The sequence below is a fragment of the Phalacrocorax carbo genome, chromosome Z (assembly GCF_963921805.1).
Source record: "Phalacrocorax carbo chromosome Z, bPhaCar2.1, whole genome shotgun sequence".
Classification (NCBI taxonomy): Eukaryota; Metazoa; Chordata; class Aves; order Suliformes; family Phalacrocoracidae; genus Phalacrocorax; species Phalacrocorax carbo.
Window position 1 is genome coordinate 11,559,563 of NC_087548.1, and position 20,410 is coordinate 11,579,972.

Consider the following 20,410-nt stretch of genomic DNA (forward strand, 5'->3'; position numbering starts at 1 on the left):
GACAGGTGGTAAAATCTGGCAGGGCCTAGAATTAATGTAATAACAAGATCAGCTTGTGATGTCCAGCTTGTATGCTCAGGTACCAGCCCCTTTCCCTGGCCTCGTTCTCCTCCAGGCTCTGGCCTGATTTTCATCCCTTTGCCCTTGCTCTGCGGGACACAGTGACGCTGCAGCCAAGAAAGGGTGATGGGAATCCTGGCACAACCCTGCTCTGAAAAAGCTCAGCCCAGCTGCCAGTGAAGAGGCAGCTGCCACACAGAGCAAGGCAAGGAGAGCTGCAGAGACAGGGAGCTGCCCAGACTACAAACGGGAGAAGAGGAGCTACAAAAATTAGCAAATTTTAATTGTTTTGTGTGTTTATAAACCTTTGTTTCATGAAATAACACTGCAGGTGTAAGTGGTCAGGCTTAGGACAGAAGCTCGAAACACTTTAATGCAGCATCTTGGATTTTATGGCCACGAGTTGGAAAACAAAATCAGCAGCAAAGTTTCTAAACAAGGAGACATGGAGAGTCTTATTACCCACCGTGCAGGAAAACAGGGAAACGCTCAAAGGGGGGATGCCAAAGAAATGCGTTTGCCTAAAAATGTCACACCAGTGAAGCAGAAGCCCTCCAAGGAGCTGAGGCCCATGCTCGGGGCCATCATGCTGGGGCTCATCCTGTTCATTGCCGCAGTGGTGGCCTGGTGCTACTACACGGTGTCCCTGAGGAAAGCAGAGCGGCTCAAGACGGAGCTGATGGACCTGCGGGCGGATGGCTTTGTCATCAGGAACCAGCACGGGGAGGTGGTCTTCCGGCTGGCCTTCCGCTCGGGCAGCCTCGACCTGGAGTCGTGCTCCAAGGAGGGTGAGATTTTGAGCTGCATGCGGTCAGGCAGGGGGCCGCTCAACTTCTTCATCCAGACGGTGAAGCCCAAAGACACGGTGATGTGCTACCGCGTGCGCTGGGAGGAGCTGGCGGCCGGCCCGGCGGTGGAGCACACCATGTTCTGGGAGGACGCCCACTGGTACGGGGGCTCGGAGATGAGCACCCAGCACTGGCCCATCCGCCTGGCCGGCTACCAGGAGCCCGTGCCCTACGTGACGAGCGACGTCTACTCCTTCCGCGACAGCTTTGGCGGCATCCTCGAGCGCTACTGGCTCTCGTCCAAGGCGGCGGCCATCAAGATCAACGACTCCGTGCCCTTCCACCTGGGCTTCAATGCCACTGAGCGTGCCCTCTTCTTCCAGGCCCGCTACAAGGATTCGCCCTACAAGCCCCCGCCGGGGCAGCAGCCCTTCCCCGAGCTCAGCTACCGGGTCTGCGTGGGCTCCGATGTCACCTCCATCCACAAGTACATGGTGCGCAGGTACTTCAACAAGCCCTCCAAGATCCCTGCCGAGAACGCCTTCCGATACCCCATCTGGTCCACCTGGGCACTCTACAAGAACAATATTGACCAGGATAAACTCTTGCGATTTGCTGAAAAGATCAAGAAGTACCGTTTCAATTGCAGCCACATTGAAATTGATGACATGTACACGCAAGCCTATGGGGACTTTGACTTTGACCCCGTCAAGTTCCCCAACGTGACAGAGATGTTTGCAAAACTCAGGGAAGATGGGTTTAAGGTCACACTGTGGACTCATCCTTTCGTAAATTACAACTCCTCCAACTTTGGGGTGGGGATCGAGCGTCAGCTGTTCATCAAGGAGCCCTCTGGGCGGCTGCCGGCCATGGTGGAGTGGTGGAATGGCATCGGGGCCATCCTGGACTTCACCAACCCAGCAGCCCGGGACTGGTTCCAGAGCCACCTGCGCCAGCTCCGACAGAAGTACGGCATCTCATCCTTCAAGTTCGATGCAGGTGAGACCAGCTACCTGCCCAAGCAGTTCAGCACCTTCCGCCCGCTCTCAGACCCCAGCATATGGTCACGGCGCTACACGGAGATGGCCATCCCCTTCCATGAGCTGGCCGAGGTGCGGGTGGGCTACCAGTCACAGAACATCTCCTGCTTCTTCCGTATCATTGACCGTGACTCTGTCTGGGGCTATGAGCTCGGCCTCAAGTCCCTCATTCCCACCGTGCTCACCATTAGCATGCTGGGATACCCATTTGTACTGCCTGATATGATTGGGGGTAATTTCCTCCCCAACAAGACAGAGGGGGCAGTGGAGATCCCTGACCGGGAGCTGTATGTGCGGTGGCTGGAGCTGTCGGCCTTCATGCCCTCCATGCAGTTCTCCATCCCACCCTGGCTCTATGACAAGGAGGTGGTGGAAATTGCACAGAAGTTCACAGAGCTCCACGAGTCGCTGGTGGCCCCGCTGCTGCTGGAGCTGGCCGGGGAAGTCACCGACACGGGCGACCCCATCATCCGTCCCATCTGGTGGATCTCGCCCCGTGATGAGGCCACCCACAGGATCGACTCCCAGTTCCTCATCGGGGACACCCTCATGGTGGCACCCGTGCTGGAGATGGGCAAGCAGGAGCGTGACGTCTACCTGCCAGCGGGCAAGTGGCGCAGCTACAAGGGGGAGTTGTTTGAGAAGACCCCGATGCTGCTCACAGACTATCCTGTCGACCTGGACGAAGTTGCCTATTTCCTCTGGGTTTCCTAACAGGCTCCTCCATCAGGTATGCAATGGTCCCAGGGATTAACTAACTATTGACTTTCATGATCTGGGAGTTCTATTAGTTTCTGAAGTAGAAATACTTCAGTATGAAATTTGAGAAAATACTGTGAGTTCTGTTTTGTCCGGATAGTGCTGTAGAATATCTTATTAAAATATATTGGATGGTGTCTTTGTTATTGCAGTATGACAAATATAACATATAGAAACACAGGCTCTCTCATTATCTTTTCGCAACAAGAAATGCCATGTACACTTCTGGTTTATAAAGCAAATTACATGGACTCCTTTTTTAGCCTGTTTTGTAGCTGATCCCTTGAGGTATTTATAATTTTATTTACTCAGTGAAGGAGGCAATTGCTGCAGAGTAGATTTATTTCCAAAAACACTCTGTGATCATCCTGAAGAGGAAAGCACCGAATTTTCAGCCTAGACTTCTGATTGGTTCTGATGCAGGAGCAAGAGTAGTTTGCATTTCCCACAGCCTAATTATCTGAGCAAAAAGAAAGAAGTTCTAACACTTACTAATGCTATGGCAACCACCACCACCCCCTTTTACTGGAAAAAATTATTGAGAACCATGTCTGTGATGTGGGCCCAGCCAAGCCTGTAAGGATGTGGTGAAATCTTCTGGTGGTCAAGATCAAAACCTAGCACCAAGTCATGCGTGGGTTAGGACCTGATAGGATCCATGTGTGTTTTGGGGCCACATTTAGAGCTAAAGGGTACCATCCCTCAGCCCCAGAAGATTATTTGGCCATCATCCTCCTGAAAAACTCAGACTATTAACAAAACAGCCCAAGGGCCGTCCTGCCTCCATTTCCCCATGGAAAATGTTATTCCATGCCACCAGCTGTGTTGCTGAAGATCCATGTCCATGAGCCAGCACCCTTCTGCCCATGGAGGTGAAGGCATCTCAGCTACTTCTGCAGGCTTGGGGTAGGCTGTGAAATGGTCTGCACTCTTGGTCCAATCTTCTCTGTTTTTGAGCAAAGACAAGTTTAAAGGTGACATGACTGAGCAGTTTAGGAGAGTCCTGGGGTCTCGGCTGAAATGCCCCTTCCCAAAGTGAGAAAGTGATTCCTTTGCTGACTGCAATACACTGCTAGTAGGCACCTGGGAGGTAAAGCTGTGCGTGGCCCCAGACCAGGAGAAAGCTCCTTTCTTTAGGGGTTTGCCCCAGAGCTGGTCCATATAAAAAGCAAATGGGCTGGAGAACATTGCACTCACTCCAGATCTGTTTTGATGCTCAGAGGAAGTGGCCCCAAAACTGGCACAGACACTTGTCACCCATCAGTGGGTCTGTTATGCCACAAGGACCCTGCTTGGTCACAGTGGTACAAGAGCAGTGCCAAGTGGGATGAGCCAGAACACCTTCTAGATGCCCCTAAAAGCAGCTGGAGCTGCAGTGAGGCTTTCACTGGTGTGGGAGGGAAGCCTCCCCCACTTTAATCTAGGGATGTGAAAGGGAAAGCAAAGCTCAGTCTGGCAGCAGTGTTCAGAGTTAACAGACCTCCTCTGCGTTCTTACCATAGGTTTTTCCCACTCCAGGAATGGGAAACATATCCACCAATGTATCTCCCTCAAAGCCAAGAAAGCGTTTCTGATTTTTTTCTCTCTCAGTTGCCACTTTGAAGCCCCAAGGGGTCCCCGACAGCTGGGGTTGGGGCAATCAGAGTGTCTCGGGGGCCCCAGCAAAACTCCTCTGGCTGTTGCTGCAGCAAGAAAAAAGCTTTCTCAAAAGCTGATGCCCATGGTGCTGGGACGAGGTTGGAGAACCAGGCTCCAGCCCACCCCGTACCACACCTCTGCCCCTATAATGTATGCTCTATATGACTACACATGGCTCTGCCACCTGCCTGCATCACAGGCTGGGGGAAAAGACAAGACTTTCTGCAAACTCTGGGGGTGATATGAGCTGCCTGGTTCCATCTGAATGCAAAAATCTCCCCCCCCCCCCCCCCAAATCCCCACTCATTTCTAATCTTTGCCCTAGTGCACATCCCTGCTGCCTAGCTGAGCTGCAGGGAGTTGCAGGGGACTGGTGCCGGAGGCATCTTGTGAGCAGGTGGCACCGTGGCCACCTCTCCGCACCCTCCTGCTACCCTGGGGCCGTGTGCTGCCAGAGGGACATCTTGTTTGCCTTGTTAAGTTTCAGTCCTGGTTGTTGGTTTTTTGTACTTCCGGTGCTGAGTAAGAGCTGTTTGCTGGAGGTGCTGGTGACAGGGGACTCACCCCAGACCATTGTCTCATCCCAGGCTGTCTGTTTTTTTGGGGCTGAATTTATTGCCCTTAATCTTTTAAGATCTCTGAGCTAAATACCATGCAGCCCTACTAGCAAAAAATAATAACAAAATAAATAAAAATCCCTGCTTTTCTCTGCTTGGCCTTTGGGATTTTGCATCAGCCCAGACCATCTTTATGGATCTCCCGGAGTGAGGGATCCGCAGGCTGGCAGCTCCTGCCTGGCTCGGGGTGAGCTGTGATAAAGAAAGTTGTTTTTTTTCTGAGGCTGCCAGCCTACCCATGTGCCTGAAGGGATGCTGCTGCTGTCAGCTTGTCCTTTCATCATGGTCCTCCCCAGCCTCAGGCTCTGCCTGCCTGACTGTTGGTTTTTTTCATACTTTTAATAAAAGCTGTGATTTTGGCAGGGATGGGCACACTCCCAGCCAGGAGCTCATGGGTCAGCAGCCACTGCTCTTCTGTCACCAATAGTCACCTCCTTGAAATCTGGTTGGAAATGGATCAGGCTTTTGCTGTAGCATCACTGGGCTTTGGACTTTACCACTGACATACCTCTGTGCTGTACACAGCCATGGATGTGTTTTCAAGCACTGCCACTTAGCTGGGACCCAGCACAGACCAGACCCCACTCGCTTCCCCATGTCCCTGGCAAGCCTCACACAACCTCCCTGCACACAGTGCGAGCTTTTGGGAGGATGCAAACCAAACCGAAATCCAAACCCGCCAATTCCAGAGGGGACTCCTGCATTACTGAGGATTTGCTGCAAGGCTGCAAGTGCTGCAAGCTGCCATCCTGCCCCCAGGTCTCCAGCCAGTCCAGCTTCACTCCACCATGTGAGCATCAGCTGAGTGTATGGATGCTGCTTGCACCCAAGGGAGAAAGCAAAGGAAAATCATTGGGAAAAAGTCTTTTATTGCAAAAGGAGTGAGTTGAGATCCCCCTCATTCCTCAAGCCAAGCCACATGTATTGGCCAGTGCTAGTGATGCCCGGGTGCCACCAGGCAGGCTGTGGTTTGTACAGTAACAATGGAAAGGGCAGGAAAAACACTGTATGGGGCAAAGCAGGTGGCATGGACAAGGCAGGCTCCTACATGAGTTTCACACACTCCACTTCTGGCACTACCATAGCTCCATCCTGGCCATTAGTGCCGTCTGGAAAGGAGGACCCCGGGGGCAGCGGGGACAGCCACGGCCCAGATGGACCTTCTGCAGTGCCCAAGAGAAGCCAAGAGCAGGCTCCTCTTATTCACACCTGCAAACAGTCCTGAAGCATGTGTCCCCAGAGAGCAGCGTGGATCAGCGAGTCCACCAGAGCCAGTGTCAATGGGCCCTTTTTGGATGGATGTCAGCAGAAATAGGGGAGTGACACTCTGGTCGCACCCCTGGGGGTGGACGCAACATCAGGCTTCACCTGGCCAAGGTTTTCTCCAGGTCAGCCCTAAGGCACATCTACCCCCTTTGGTGTCGCGACCCAAGGGAGGGCAATCCATGATCCAGTGGGTCATCTTCCTATCCCCATCTTCTGCCACCACTGCAGACAGAAGAGTGGGGGAGCTGCCAGCTCCTCCCTTCAAAACACATCAAAGCTGCACGCTGCAAGCTTTAAATAAACTGACAATCTCCACTTTGATTTCAGTGAAAGCTAGGGTGAAAAAAACCCCAAATATGCCTGAACCACCAGCCCCTAGTACTTGGTACAGATGGACATAGTTACACTTGCTTTTGTTTTCCAAAATTTTATATCAGTCAAGGTGATTCATGTTACAGTTCTGTTTTCATAGCAGTTAAGAATTAGAAAAGTGGTTAAAAACAAATCCACCAGCATTACAGTCCAATATAGGATGACATGTGCGAACACAAGCATCCAGAAAACCTGATATATGACAGTGCAAGCTTCAAAATTCAATCACATGGGCATCATGTTGACCTGCTGCTCAGCCATGGTCTGCTGTGGGCTGAACTGGAAAAGGCTGAATTCACCTCCCAAATCTGTTTCAGGGCTTCTCCTTGGCTGAGTTGAACTAAACCCTGCTTTGGCTGGTGACCCATGGTGTAAAACAGAGAAACCTCGCTAGTAGCATTTCCCAAGATCTCTGTGCACACAGTGCTTGTGGTCTGCGAGGTCATAGAGGTCCTCACGTCCTGCAGTGCCACAGCATGGTGTTAGAAATAGTGTTTTTGGTAAAAAGTTGGATGGAAAAGGGCACATAGAAGCCTGTGAGATTGCTTGAGGCAGCACTGCTGAGCCTGTCCCCAACACGCAGGGAAGGCTTGGTGCCATGGACCCGCAGAGACACCCATATGGACCTGCTCTTCAGCACCATCCCTGATGTCATCCCAACAGCTTTACCTTTCTGCTAGCTGGAGCGCTGAATACCCACAGACACTTATGCCCTAAATACAGCATTTAGAAAAAAAGAGTACTCTATAATCTTACCCATTTATTCATATAGTTAAATAAAATTAAAATTAAAACTTTGATAATAAAATCCTTTCTTTTGAGGGGAGGGGAAAGAAAATGGTGTGTCTAATGGAGGATTTCATCCATGACCTTCCTGACAGCACCTGAAACCACTGTGATGAGATTGAAGGCACTCATCTGGCTGCTCCCATTATTTTAATACTAAAGGGTTACTAACTGGAATTCACATAGCCTCACCCCTTACTAATGAGGGATGGGGTGAGCAGCACAGTGGAGATAGGGGAGGAGAAGACGGGAAACATCTCCCAGTCACACTGGCATCCTTCCCATGAAGTCCTGTGCCAAGGATCCCAGTTCTTCACTGGCAGCTGAGCCATGCGGCAACACACCCTCTACCCAATAACTCCAATGCCAAGGGAGGACAAGTATTTCACAAGCAAAGGTTGAAATGGAAGAGATGGAGCCCCTCAAAGCCTGGTCTCTGTGCATTTCTAGGGCTGGAGAAGCCCTCTCCACACCCCATCCTCCTTGCAAGCTCTAGTCAGACTCATCTCCAGGAGCTCCTCACCTTCACCTCCATGCTCCAGTCCAAGGGCCACATCCTGCCAGTGCCCTGACGACTGATGCTGGGGCTCCATGATCAACTCCTTGCGAGAGGATGCCTCTAACTTGTAACATAGCCACTATTTGCACTAGTGGCAGGGAACAAACCTGAGACCTTCATAGTTACAAGCCACAAGAAACAGACTTGGGGACACGCTTGTGCTCCAGCTGGGCAGGGACCTACAGAGCTCCCTGGCATCTTTTTTTGAGGCTGAAACACCAAATTATGCTGGGCAGATTCAGACCTAAAGGGATGCTCCAAAGAGTCCATCAAACTGGACTTCCTCATTTCCTTCCTAATTATAAAAGCACTTCACATTTTGCCCCAAATTTCTACTCCTGGACCTCATCACAACTGCCAGCTTTAGTGCATCTCCTTTTCTGCCTCCTGCAAAGCCCAGTGGTGGGAGATGGGCTTTGGGAAAGATTCTCTCTGGTACGCAACCCTACCCAAAACATAGCATTATCTTCCCAGGTGGCAGACTCATGCCAGAACCATGCGCAGCCCAGACACAATCCTGCGAGAAACCCTGCAGATGCTGAGCTCTCCTTGGCTGGCTGTAGCCTGGGCAGGGTGCCCCAAACCTTCCCAGCTAACACAGTTAAATTCTGCAAAGGCTCATTAAAAATTCAGGGGCTGAAATGCACTCCCAACCAGGGCACAGCCAGGAATGTCCTGCCCTGGGGAGGAAGGCTGCCAGACTTCAATCCCCTTGCTCTGTCTCTGAGTGGAGATTGCCCACAGCTCTCTGTAGATGTATCTTCCCATACAAAACCAAATGGGAAAGCTGGGAAATAGGCGTCTCTGTAGCTCCATCCAAGCTGCCAGGGACTTGGGCTGCAGGACCATGTCACCCCATGTCCCCTCCAGAAGCCTCTGACAGCAACCCCACCTCCAGCACCACAAATGCTGTCTGAGTAAGGCCCCTAATTCTCCAGGGGGGAGGGGAGGGCCACTTCAGAAAAATTCTCAACAAACGCATCACTTCTAACTGTGACCTGAGGCAGAGATGGGTATTAGCTTGATTTCATGGTAGATGAGAACATTTCTGTGGGTGCAGGGAGAACACCCACTGGCACAGACCCAACAGTGCAAAAGCTGGTGTTTTCCACCCACCAGCAAGCTGGCTAGCAGCAAACTGTCAATCCAAGACACGTGCCACTTGCGGGAACTGGCTGTTCCCGGGGGAGCGCCGCACGTACTTTTTGAGAACGGCTTGGCTCCAGGCAGTCCTTCTGCCAGCAACAAGCCTGAAAGGTCATCTGTCCTTAAAAACCAAAAGGGATGATATCAGCAGGATAATCATGTAACGAAGCGGGGCCATAAATGCCTTAAAAAGACTAATCAGGCATGCTGGTATGGATGATGCTGCTCTAGGAAAGGCAATGTTGACACCCAAGGCAAAACACACAGGCAAGTGCCTTGCAGCGGGTGTTAAATGGGCGAGGAGGTGGGAAGAAGCTGTCCCAGCAAGCAATAGGCAGACCATACAGTTAAAAATACTGGACATGACTTGAGTAACCTGGCCCCCCCGGTACCCGGAAAAGCAGGAGCAGGGGGCAACTGTTAGTCCAGTACCACACTAGACCAAGGGGAGAAAAAACCCATAGATGTATATATAAGTATAGCTAGTTTGTTTTCTGCTCTTAAAAAAGTCCTTTGAAATATATTTGCTGTATTATAAAACTTAAGGCAGGCTGTGCTGTAGCAACCCTCCCACATCACACGCCCCCACTCCCAGCACCAGGTGTTCCCAGGAGACCAGAACTGCTCAAACTGGCACTAACCAACATTCACCTCTTGAAACCCTTGGGAACTGAAAAGGTATTGGGTTTACTACGTGCCTGCAGACAGCCTGACAACTCCTTCCTTACCTATACATGGAAAATTCTGCCTACCATAACCCAACCAGATTCTCCCACCTGCCCCAAATTAAAGAAGATAACGTCCCCTCCAAATAAAAAAAGTTACCCGAAGGAGAGTGAAGTCTATTTAATTCCCTTCCTTATCCCCAACTCAGAAAAAAATGTGCAATTAGAATTAATCTTTGTTACAAACTCCTACGTAAGGCATGGTTATCCCAAAGGTGTTGGAGGAGCCTGTTAGGAAACCCAGAGGAAATAGGCAACTTCGTCCAGGTCGACAGGATAGTCTGTGAGCAGCATCGGGGTCTTCTCAAACAACTCCCCCTTGTAGCTGCGCCACTTGCCCGCTGGCAGGTAGACGTCACGCTCCTGCTTGCCCATCTCCAGCACGGGTGCCACCATGAGGGTGTCCCCGATGAGGAACTGGGAGTCGATCCTGTGGGTGGCCTCATCACGGGGCGAGATCCACCAGATGGGACGGATGATGGGGTCGCCCGTGTCGGTGACTTCCCCGGCCAGCTCCAGCAGCAGCGGGGCCACCAGCGACTCGTGGAGCTCTGTGAACTTCTGTGCAATTTCCACCACCTCCTTGTCATAGAGCCAGGGTGGGATGGAGAACTGCATGGAGGGCATGAAGGCCGACAGCTCCAGCCACCGCACATACAGCTCCCGGTCAGGGATCTCCACTGCCCCCTCTGTCTTGTTGGGGAGAAAATTACCCCCAATCATGTCAGCAGATATGAAGGGGTATCCCAGCATGCTAATGGTGAGCACGGTGGGAATGAGGGACTTGAGGCCGAGCTCGTAGCCCCAGACAGAGTCACGGTCAATGATACGGAAGAAGCAGGAGATGTTCTGTGACTGGTAGCCCACCCGCACCTCGGCCAGCTCATAGAAGGGGATGGCCATCTCCGTGTAGCGCCGTGACCATATGCTGGGGTCTGAGAGCGGGCGGAAGGTGCTGAACTGCTTGGGCAGGTAGCTGGTCTCACCTGCATCGAACTTGAAGGATGAGATGCCGTACTTCTGTCGGAGCTGGCGCAGGTGGCTCTGGAACCAGTCCCGGGCTGCTGGGTTGGTGAAGTCCAGGATGGCCCCGATGCCATTCCACCACTCCACCATGGCTGGCAGCCGCCCAGAGGGCTCCTTGATGAACAGCTGACGCTCGATCCCCACCCCAAAGTTGGAGGAGTTGTAATTTACGAAAGGATGAGTCCACAGTGTGACCTTAAACCCATCTTCCCTGAGTTTTGCAAACATCTCTGTCACGTTGGGGAACTTGACGGGGTCAAAGTCAAAGTCCCCATAGGCTTGCGTGTACATGTCATCAATTTCAATGTGGCTGCAATTGAAACGGTACTTCTTGATCTTTTCAGCAAATCGCAAGAGTTTATCCTGGTCAATATTGTTCTTGTAGAGTGCCCAGGTGGACCAGATGGGGTATCGGAAGGCGTTCTCGGCAGGGATCTTGGAGGGCTTGTTGAAGTACCTGCGCACCATGTACTTGTGGATGGAGGTGACATCGGAGCCCACGCAGACCCGGTAGCTGAGCTCGGGGAAGGGCTGCTGCCCCGGCGGGGGCTTGTAGGGCGAATCCTTGTAGCGGGCCTGGAAGAAGAGGGCACGCTCAGTGGCATTGAAGCCCAGGTGGAAGGGCACGGAGTCGTTGATCTTGATGGCCGCCGCCTTGGACGAGAGCCAGTAGCGCTCGAGGATGCCGCCAAAGCTGTCGCGGAAGGAGTAGACGTCGCTCGTCACGTAGGGCACGGGCTCCTGGTAGCCGGCCAGGCGGATGGGCCAGTGCTGGGTGCTCATCTCCGAGCCCCCGTACCAGTGGGCGTCCTCCCAGAACATGGTGTGCTCCACCGCCGGGCCGGCCGCCAGCTCCTCCCAGCGCACGCGGTAGCACATCACCGTGTCTTTGGGCTTCACCGTCTGGATGAAGAAGTTGAGCGGCCCCCTGCCTGACCGCGTGCAGCTCAAAATCTCACCCTCCTTGGAGCACGACTCCAGGTCGAGGCTGCCCGAGCGGAAGGCCAGCCGGAAGACCACCTCCCCGTGCTGGTTCCTGATGACAAAGCCATCCGCCCGCAGGTCCATCAGCTCCGTCTTGAGCCGCTCTGCTTTCCTCAGGGACACCGTGTAGTAGCACCAGGCCACCACTGCGGCAATGAACAGGATGAGGCCCAGCATGATGGCCCCGAGCATGGGCCTCAGCTCCTTGGAGGGCTTCTGCTTCACTGGTGTAAAGTTCTCAGGCAGGAAGGTGTACATGGTGCTGTGAATTCTCTAGCACTTTTTGCAGCGGAGTGGCAAGAAAGATCTCTTTGCAGCAAGTCTGGGGCTCTCAGCAGAAGACAACGGACTGTTAGGAGAATTCCAACCTCCACCGAGTCCTGGAGCTGCCGTTTCTGAAAAACGAAGAGGATATAAATAGTCTCAGAATAATCTCTGAATCAAGGGAGCACTTGTCATCCCTTTGCAGACTCCATTTAAGCAGTTCCCCCTGCCCCCCCGCTGCTGGGCTGCGACGTGCCAGGTGCTGTACGCCGAGTACCAGACACCATCTCCAATTACCCCGGGCAGACAACATGTGCGGAGAACAGCCAGAGTCCCTCATGGAAAACAACCTCAGGGCAATAAGGGCCAAACTGTTGCCATAGTTAATTTTTTATGTGGGGAAGAGTTTCAGCAATCAGGAGCAGAGGCTAGGAATGGGTAGGAGGAGGCTGATCAGGAGCTGGATCAGCCCACTGACAGTATCTTTAGGGGACAGGGCTAATTAAGTGCCATAAAAGAGACCACGTAATGAATTCCAGGCAGCCACTCCTAATTTTAATCAAGCTGCCTCTGTGGTTGTCTTAACTCAGCTCCTCTGTAGTGCCATCCCCTCCCAATCCCCTGCATGTCCCAGCTGCTCCAGCCCAGGGATGCTTTGCAGAGAAGGTGCGTAAATCCCAGCTTCTCCACAGCCCCTGGAAGGCCAAATGGGGCTGGGGTGGCAGCAGCTTATGGCAGCTTTCGGGGGGCATGCAGGGGGTGTGCTGTGCAGCAAAGTATGGCTGTGGGAGTACTGGGCCAGCAGCCCCAGGTGGAAGGAGAATGGCTCACTCCTGCTCTGCACACAGGCTTGTTTTGTTGGGAGTGAGCAGTGCAGGACCTCCAAAGGGTTGCTCCTTCATCCAGCATGGCCTGGGCTGTGTTTCAGCTCCAGCCCGCTCTCCCCTGCACAGCCCCAGGAAGCGGGCTGTGCCAAGAGCCTAATGGATTTCCTTGGCTGCGGGCTGGCTGGGCTTGGCCAAGCACAGCGCTGGGGATCCAGAGGGGAAAAGTAAAGTAAGGACATGGGAGAGCAAGGAACAAACCTGGTTGCAGGAGGAGCAGGGGAAGGAGAGCAGCTGTGCAGCTGCAGATCAACTGGCTGGTACCTGCCTACCAACTAGCACCAGCAAACACAGGCACGCTGTCTCCTCCTCAAGCCCCAGGGCTCTAAGCCTGCTGGCTCTGGGCAAACCATAGGAAAAAAAGCCTCTTTCTGGACACGAACAAAGCTGGTTGCAGTGACTCCCTCTAAAGGGGGTGGCTTTTAGAAAAAAAAAAAAAAAAGGAAGAAAAAGATCCAAAATGAAATACTGAGCACTCTCCCTGCTGCAGGTGTCACACGCTGGAGCACATTTTCCTCTGCACCTTGGACAGATCTCTCTCCCCCAAAAAAGACAGACGAAGCAGAAAGGGGTCCTGAGCATCACCTAAACCCCATGGCTCCACTACAGGGATGCCTAGGTGTAAACCCAGAGTGGCACCTGGGAACAAGGTCCACAAAACATACAGCATTTTATATTCATCTTGCAGCACATATTGGGCCAGACCTTGCAGCTCAGGGAACTTTTTCATTGCCGGCTGGGTCATTTTAACTTTCCCCAGAGAGCTGATAACTCTCCAGGCTGCCAGTTGCTTTAAATGGGATTACAGCAGCATTAGGAAGTGATTAGCCTGAACGGGCGATAGGTTTAGCTAAACAACTTGTCCCATGGCCAAGTCCCACAAAGCCCTTGCTCACTGCTGGGGAGCAACGGCATGGGATGGGTGTGGCTCCAACTACCCCAGCTGTGTCACCCAGGGCTGGATCCTGCATCCCAGAAAGCGGGCCCTCAGCCACCAGCACGTGTGATGTGAGGCTGGCTGAGTCCAGCAAAAACGGGGCAGTAAAAGGCAGAGGGAAGACAGTGGTGGGAAGTTCCTGTGCTTGGGGATAACATTCATCCCCTTTATCAACCCCTCCTTGGCTTCAGGGTGAAGCAGCACAGGATTGTACTGGGGATGGGTGGCGGGGTGAATTTGCAGAAGGGTCTCAGCCAACACCAGCACAGCTGAGCAATGCTACAAGTGGCAGGATGCTTCTGGAAATACAGATGGGTATGCTGAGCCCAAACAAGCTCCCTCCCTCTCGGCACTGGGAATTTTTGGGATGCCAGCAAGGGAGATGCAAATACCTATCACCACCAGAGGCATGCCTGTGTCTCTTATCTGGGGACTGCAAAGCTCAAGGGGGAGAAAATGAAACACAGCTGCCCTGAGCAGGCTCACAAATTATCTGGGAAAAGAACTTTTAAAAGTCTTCACATTTTCTGGAAAAAAAAAAAAAAAGGAAATAAATGGTGTTTTCTTTCTCAGCTCTCATTTAGGGTTTTAAGCCCAAGAAATGGCCGATACTGCTGCTGTGGGGACAGCCACCTCCTCACTCCATGTAAAACTGACAGCAGCTCCCCAGGCTTTAGGGAGTTTGTGGATTTTCATCTCCCTTTCAGGAGGCCGGTTTATTATTTATGAACTACATCGAAGCCGCTCTATTTTTAGGCTGTTTCTTTCTTTTCTCCCCATGGGCTGGAGCTCATGACGTACATGAAGGAGCCATCACTCCTGCTGCCTGTAGAGAAATAATGTATTTTTTAAGAGAGGTTTTGCAGCCTTTTGTGGTCCTTGAACACTGATCTGCCTCAGAGGGATGTGCAAGCCAGGTGTCCAAGCTGGTGGATTTAATTCTGCTCTGGTCGCTCTGGCTGGACCAGGATCAAACTCCTATGGCTGCCCTGGGCTGACAAACATCACCCACTCAGGTACCACTCCAACAAAAATGCTGAGAAGGGTGTTTGCAGGCATCACCCAGCACACCAATGGGCCAGGCAGGTCTTCAAAAACAGGATCTCACTCTGTGCACATCCAGCCCCTCTCTTTTTTTTTTGCCTTGTTGACAAAATGTACATTCTTGAGCCAGTGATTTGGCTCCATCCCAGATGAAAGGTAAGTCTCCCAAGCTCCCTGGAGACAATGCCTGCCACCTTGCACTCACAAGCCACAACCTGCAGAGGTGCCTGCTCATGCAAAGCCTGTTTGAACTTTTTTTTTTTTTTTTGAACGCAGACTTGTTATTTTGCTCCAAGATGACATTGTGGTGACCTCTAAACGCCTCAAAATAAAAAAAAAAAGAAAAAAGTAAACGGGAAGGGCGGGTGTCAAAGCCAAACAGTATGTTTGCAGCTTGCTGCGCTGGAGCTTCCCAGCTGATCCAAAACAAAGCTTTTTCTTCCCGTTCTGTGGAAGCAGCGAGTTGTCTTGCCTCAACTTGAGATGAAAGCAAAACATCTGAGCAGGACATACTTTATGGAGTAAAAATAAAAATCCATTTTTTGACCGCTTCTATTTTTACCAACACCACTGCTAACCACGGGCGGTGAGACCCGCAGCACCACTAACCCCAGCAACTTTGCAATTAGGGCATTCGTTTAAAGAGGGTCAGTAACGTTTAACTGGTCTCTATTGCCCTGGTGGAATCTGGCCTTAACCATGCCAGGGACTAAGCTTGTGCCACGGACATGCATCCATTTCCCATGCCAGGATGCTGGGAAACCCTCCCTGCTGGTGCAAGGTACTGCTGCCTCCTCCCCAAACATCTTGGCAGGAGTTGAGCTAAGGAAATACTGCAGATTTCACTGGGAGGCATTTCCAACCCCATAAAAGAGCACAGAATTAGGATGGCAAATTAAGGGGGAAATTACTTCCCTGCAAAACAGCTGCAGGCGGGAAAAAGCCTCTGTATGCACAGTCCTGGCTCTGCTCTGCAATCTGCTGGAGACCAGCCCTGCCAAAAGGACTTTGCAAACCTGAGATGGGGGACGAGCAAACCTCTCCTGGGGGTTTAATTGCCCTTGGAGAGGTCTGCAGCAGCACTGGAGTACTCTGGAAGGCTTTTTCGAGTCATAAAGGGTGAAATCACCACTCCAGTTGCTCCGCACTAATGGCAGTGGATGGAACAGGCAGGGGCACCCAGAGGCAGCTCTGGCTCAGGGCACAGGGCTGCTCCCTGCACACCCCGGCCCCTGTGGATCAGAGGCACTGATTCTTCTCCTAGTCCTATAGAGCCACCCACAAGGATCCTCCTGGATACCACACTGGATCAGCCTGGGGACCTGGGTTTATCCCCTAAGCCACCCTGGAGTAAGTGAGTGGCAGAGACGCCCTGGCTGCTGAGCCAGGGCAGCGGCTTTGCCTTAGTGGGACAGCCAGCGCAATCCTTCCCAGGGGACCCCTGCCTTCACCATCCTGGCTACGGTCACAGCAGGGACAGACATGCTGCCTGGCCCGACGGGCTTGGGGAAAGGCTGCGGTCAGGGGGGTCTCTGCACTGCCTGCAAGGTGATGGCCGCTTGCTGTTGGGGCTCCTGCCTCCACAGCAAGACACGGCAGCAAACTCCCCAAGGCACCTGGCTGTCAGATACAGACAGCCCCATCTGGGAGACCGCTCATCGTGCTGGGGGCACAGTGCTGGTACTTACCTGTCCACCGAGTCCTGGGGATCCCTGCCTGCCACCTGGCTCCACCATAGATCGCTTTTTAAGCACATAAAATATAAGAACTGCTATGTCTCCATGTCCCTGGCAGTTTCATCCTCCCCATTGCACAAGGGTGTTTTGGGGCTACAAGCTGGCTGTGCCCCGAGCCGCACATGTCCATGGGCAGGAGGAGGGCACCCAGCACATCACCAGCGCGCTTTCTCAGGCACTGTGACGGATGTGTGTGCAGCCAACACTCCGGCAATGGCATGCTGAGGCAGCGGCACCCAGCCAAGAGGTGGCTGCCTCAGGCATCGCAGCAGCACGAAGGGTATGAGCTTTGCCAAGCCTCAGCTCCTGGAGTCACTGGATTTGGGCTAGCATCTCTCCTCCCTGCCAGATGAGTGGGAAGGGTCAGTGAAGGCTCATCCCCTCCTGCATTCGCAGGCTCTCCAGAATCAGAAAGCAAAATTAAATCCAACCAAGATGTTTTTTCCGTTTTTCTTCCACAAACCTTGTGATTTTAAGCATAGTCATGATTCAGCAGAGTAATGAGGCTGCCTTGAGTGAAAAGAAACAACCAGCCCCTCTGCTTCTGGCTGGTTTGTAAGCCAGGATTAAACAGCACCGGCACCTAGAGGATAAACCCCAAATCCGAGGGGGCCACGTGAATACAGAGCTCATCTGCAAAGTGCAGACACGCTGCCAGCACCTCACTCCATCTGCAAGAGCAGACAGGAGGTTTGAAGCTGTGGCATTAGTTCTGCACAGCCTTAAACACTGTCACCTATATTGTAGGAATCATCACTTTACAGCCCAGTTATGTCTCTTAAAGCTGCCAGTGTCAAGTGATGCTCCAAACCTAGTTAGGCACCACTTCCAGTGTCTGAGCATGAATAAAAAAAAGCGATTTGGAGTCACATCTAGCAGCAGATGACTTAATATTTAACACCCCTGACAATTCCCCCTTTCCAACATCATCTTTCTTTGTTCTTCACCCCATGCTAATTAGCAAGATGAAGTTTTAATAAGCTGGGTTTTCACTTTAACCCTGCACACTACTTGTGGTGCTGCTGGCTCATGACTAAACCATGAACGAGGGCTCTCACCTTCCCCTGCCTGGAGGCACACCACAACACCTGAACTTGTCTGAACCACAAAGAGTTGTGGTGACTCACAATGATACGTGTGTGCATATCATGCATTGGACATATGGGAGAGAATGGTCCAGTACTCTCCCCTCAAGGATATCTCTGTGTCCACCTTGGAGATACCCTACAGCCCCTGGGGGAAAAGGCAGCAGCAGGCCCAAAGCCACGGTCCACGGTGTGACCCGGAGCCCAGCAGCCAGCTCCTTGGCACCTGTGGGGCCAGCAGCTCTCAGAGAGGCATCCATAAAACCACCCAGCTTGTGCCAACAGTGGCAAACGCAAAACGCCAAATACAAGGAGTTCCATGTGCCAGCATGCTGGAATGACACAAATCTCTGCCCAAAAAAGGAATGAGAGCAGTAACTGCAATAATTTCATTGTTCCCACCGAAGGAGCAGGCACCAGGCAGGGATGTGGTCCGGCGGCGCTTGTCCAGTGGGCAGGTGTATGAAACCCTAGCGTGAGGCATCAGTCTGCTATTAGCTAATTTCATTTGCCACATGTGCCATATAAGATACGCAGCGATAAAGATTTCAGTGTCTTTGCTGCTGTCTTTTGGTCCCCTGGCCCAATTCCTGCTGGTACAAGACACGTTTCATCTACCACCCTATCACTCCCACACCTCCTCTCCCCAGTGCCTCCACAGGTGTTAATCTCATGCCCCTTCATCTCCATCCTCCAATACAAATTGCCCACAGTGGGACCCAGTGACCCATTTTGCATTCCCAAATCCTTTCTTAAAAGAGCTGATTCAGCACTTTGCAGCACTCACCATTTTGGATGCTGGGGAAGGCTGAAACCCAAGGCCACCCCAACACCCAAGTAGCACAACACGATATAGGGAAGGAATGGAAACTGAAGCACATCCCTCTGGCACGGCCCCTGCGATTTTCCAGACGTTGAGTCACCATGAAACTCCAGGTGCTGGCAGCCCCAGAGAGGCTGATGCTCATGGAGCTCAGCTGGCGACTCAGGATCCTGAATTTCCATCTGCCAATGATGCTGGGCAACCTTGGGCCAGATGCAGTTCCCTGGCAACTCTTCCAGGTGCAGATCCAGCCATGCAGACACAACCACCCAACCCTCATCCCCCACTGGGCTGCAGGTGCCTGCTGTGCTGGGCACTTGCCTTTTGGGCATCAAGAGTATTCCAAGACGGAGAGGGAAAAGAGAAAGAAGGATCTGTGCTTTCTAAAACAGCTTTGGCCACTCGTTGCCACTGCCAGCACTTGCTGGTGGAGCAGGGCGGGGGTGTCCCAGAAACCACTCCAAACCCATCCCGGTACAATGCACTGTGTAAAGCCATCTGTCTGAAGTTTTCACTGCCAAACATCTGTCTAGCAGCAAAAGTTGAAGCTGCACCTTGCAAGTGGAGCCGGGGAAGCATCTCCAGGCTCCGTTACGTCTTCTCCGGGCGACAAGACTCCCATCCATGGCAAGAAAAACTTGTGCTGCCCCTACCTGGCGGAGTGCGAAAGGTTCGCACCCCAAGGTCAGGGTGCAGGTCCGCACTGACACCACGCTCCTCGCGGGCCCTTCCGAGCCTGCCCCTGCCGCTGACTGCAGCCTGGAGTCTGCGGGACGGGGCATCCCCTTGCCTGCACCTCCAGCCCCCCGCCTCCCTCCCCGACACCGGGAACGCACACCCCAAAACCTGTCCCGGGGGGCTGCTGCATCCTTCCCCGGCCGGCAGCTCCGAGAACCAGCAAAACCCACCGGCGGCGGCGGCGGACCATGGCGGGGCTCTGCGGGGCTGGGAGCAGGCGGCGGCCCGCGGCGGTTCCGGGGCTGGGCGCTCCCCCCCGCCCCGCCCCGCCCCGCCCCGCCCCCAGCCCCGCCCACTCCCCGCCCCCAGCCCCGCCCACTCCCCGCCTCCAGCGCAGCCGGTCCCCGCCGCTCCCCCGGCGGCGGCGGCAGCAGCCCCGGCTCCGGCGGCTTGGAGTCGCTGGGGATGCCCGGGGCACATGGGGGTGGGGGCATCCCTGTGATTGTGCTGGGGGTACTTGGGAGTGGGGGGTACTCCTGGGGATGTGCTTGGGGGTTTGGCGCTGTGGGTGTAAAATGTGTTCATCTGATTCGTGTCACTATGGAACAACGCTAGAGTCACACGGTGAAGTGTGACCTTCTAGCATTTGACCGTTCTGTTTGTGCTTGTGTAACCGAGGGCCGTTCAGTTGACTTGTTAACTGTCTTAATGGTTGGAATGTTGATTGGCGATTTGGGTTGATGGTGAAGACAAAAGCGTGACCCAAAATTGATCAGATAACTGGGGGGGCTGGCGCCTGAGATGGTGCTTGGGCCAGTCGGGAGGGCGTCCTCCTAAAAAAGATACAATTCAGTTGACCTTCAGGGACTAACAGTGAAGGCACCCTGCTGCAAAGGGGAGTGACCAAAAAGACTTGCCCCCCACCCCCGTAAAGAGCATGCGGGCTAATCTACATGGCAAGCGTGGCTAATTTAACTACGGCTGACCAACGGCAAGTGGAATGCTTATCACTGACCAATGAGTGTAAACTTAGGCGTGTTTTTACTAATTGTTATTAATTAAGTAACTGAATATAAACCCTGTATTTTTGTATGACGGGATGCACGTTAGGCGGAAGGGTCCCCCGTGCATCCAGCGCTGCTTGCTTGTCTCTAGTCAATAAATTGTAAACTTTGATTGAAATTCCGTTGAAG

General features: G+C 52.9%; 2 protein-coding genes across 4 annotated transcripts; one reads left to right on the forward strand and one right to left on the reverse strand.

Annotated features, from left to right (window-relative positions):
• The first annotated feature begins 289 nt into the window (after positions 1 to 289).
• On the forward strand, positions 290 to 2,734 carry LOC135310539 (myogenesis-regulating glycosidase-like). The gene has a single exon (XM_064438545.1). It carries the CDS (start codon positions 434 to 436, stop codon positions 2,600 to 2,602), a length of 2,169 nt encoding a protein of 722 aa, XP_064294615.1. The 5' UTR covers positions 290 to 433; the 3' UTR covers positions 2,603 to 2,734.
• Positions 2,735 to 9,862: 7,128 nt separating this feature from the next.
• On the reverse strand, positions 9,863 to 19,549 carry MYORG (myogenesis regulating glycosidase (putative)). 3 transcript variants are annotated; one of them, XM_064438015.1, is made up of 2 exons: positions 19,448 to 19,549; positions 9,863 to 12,161 (listed from the first exon to the last, which is right to left on the reverse strand). In XM_064438015.1, exon 2 carries the CDS (start codon positions 12,022 to 12,024, stop codon positions 9,988 to 9,990), a length of 2,037 nt encoding a protein of 678 aa, XP_064294085.1. In that variant the 5' UTR covers positions 12,025 to 12,161; positions 19,448 to 19,549; the 3' UTR covers positions 9,863 to 9,987. The 3 variants fall into 3 exon arrangements, with proteins under 3 accessions (XP_064294085.1, XP_064294088.1, XP_064294086.1); XM_064438018.1 differs by having other exon boundaries at positions 19,386 to 19,515; XM_064438016.1 differs by having other exon boundaries at positions 19,376 to 19,514.
• Positions 19,550 to 20,410: the final 861 nt, after the last annotated feature.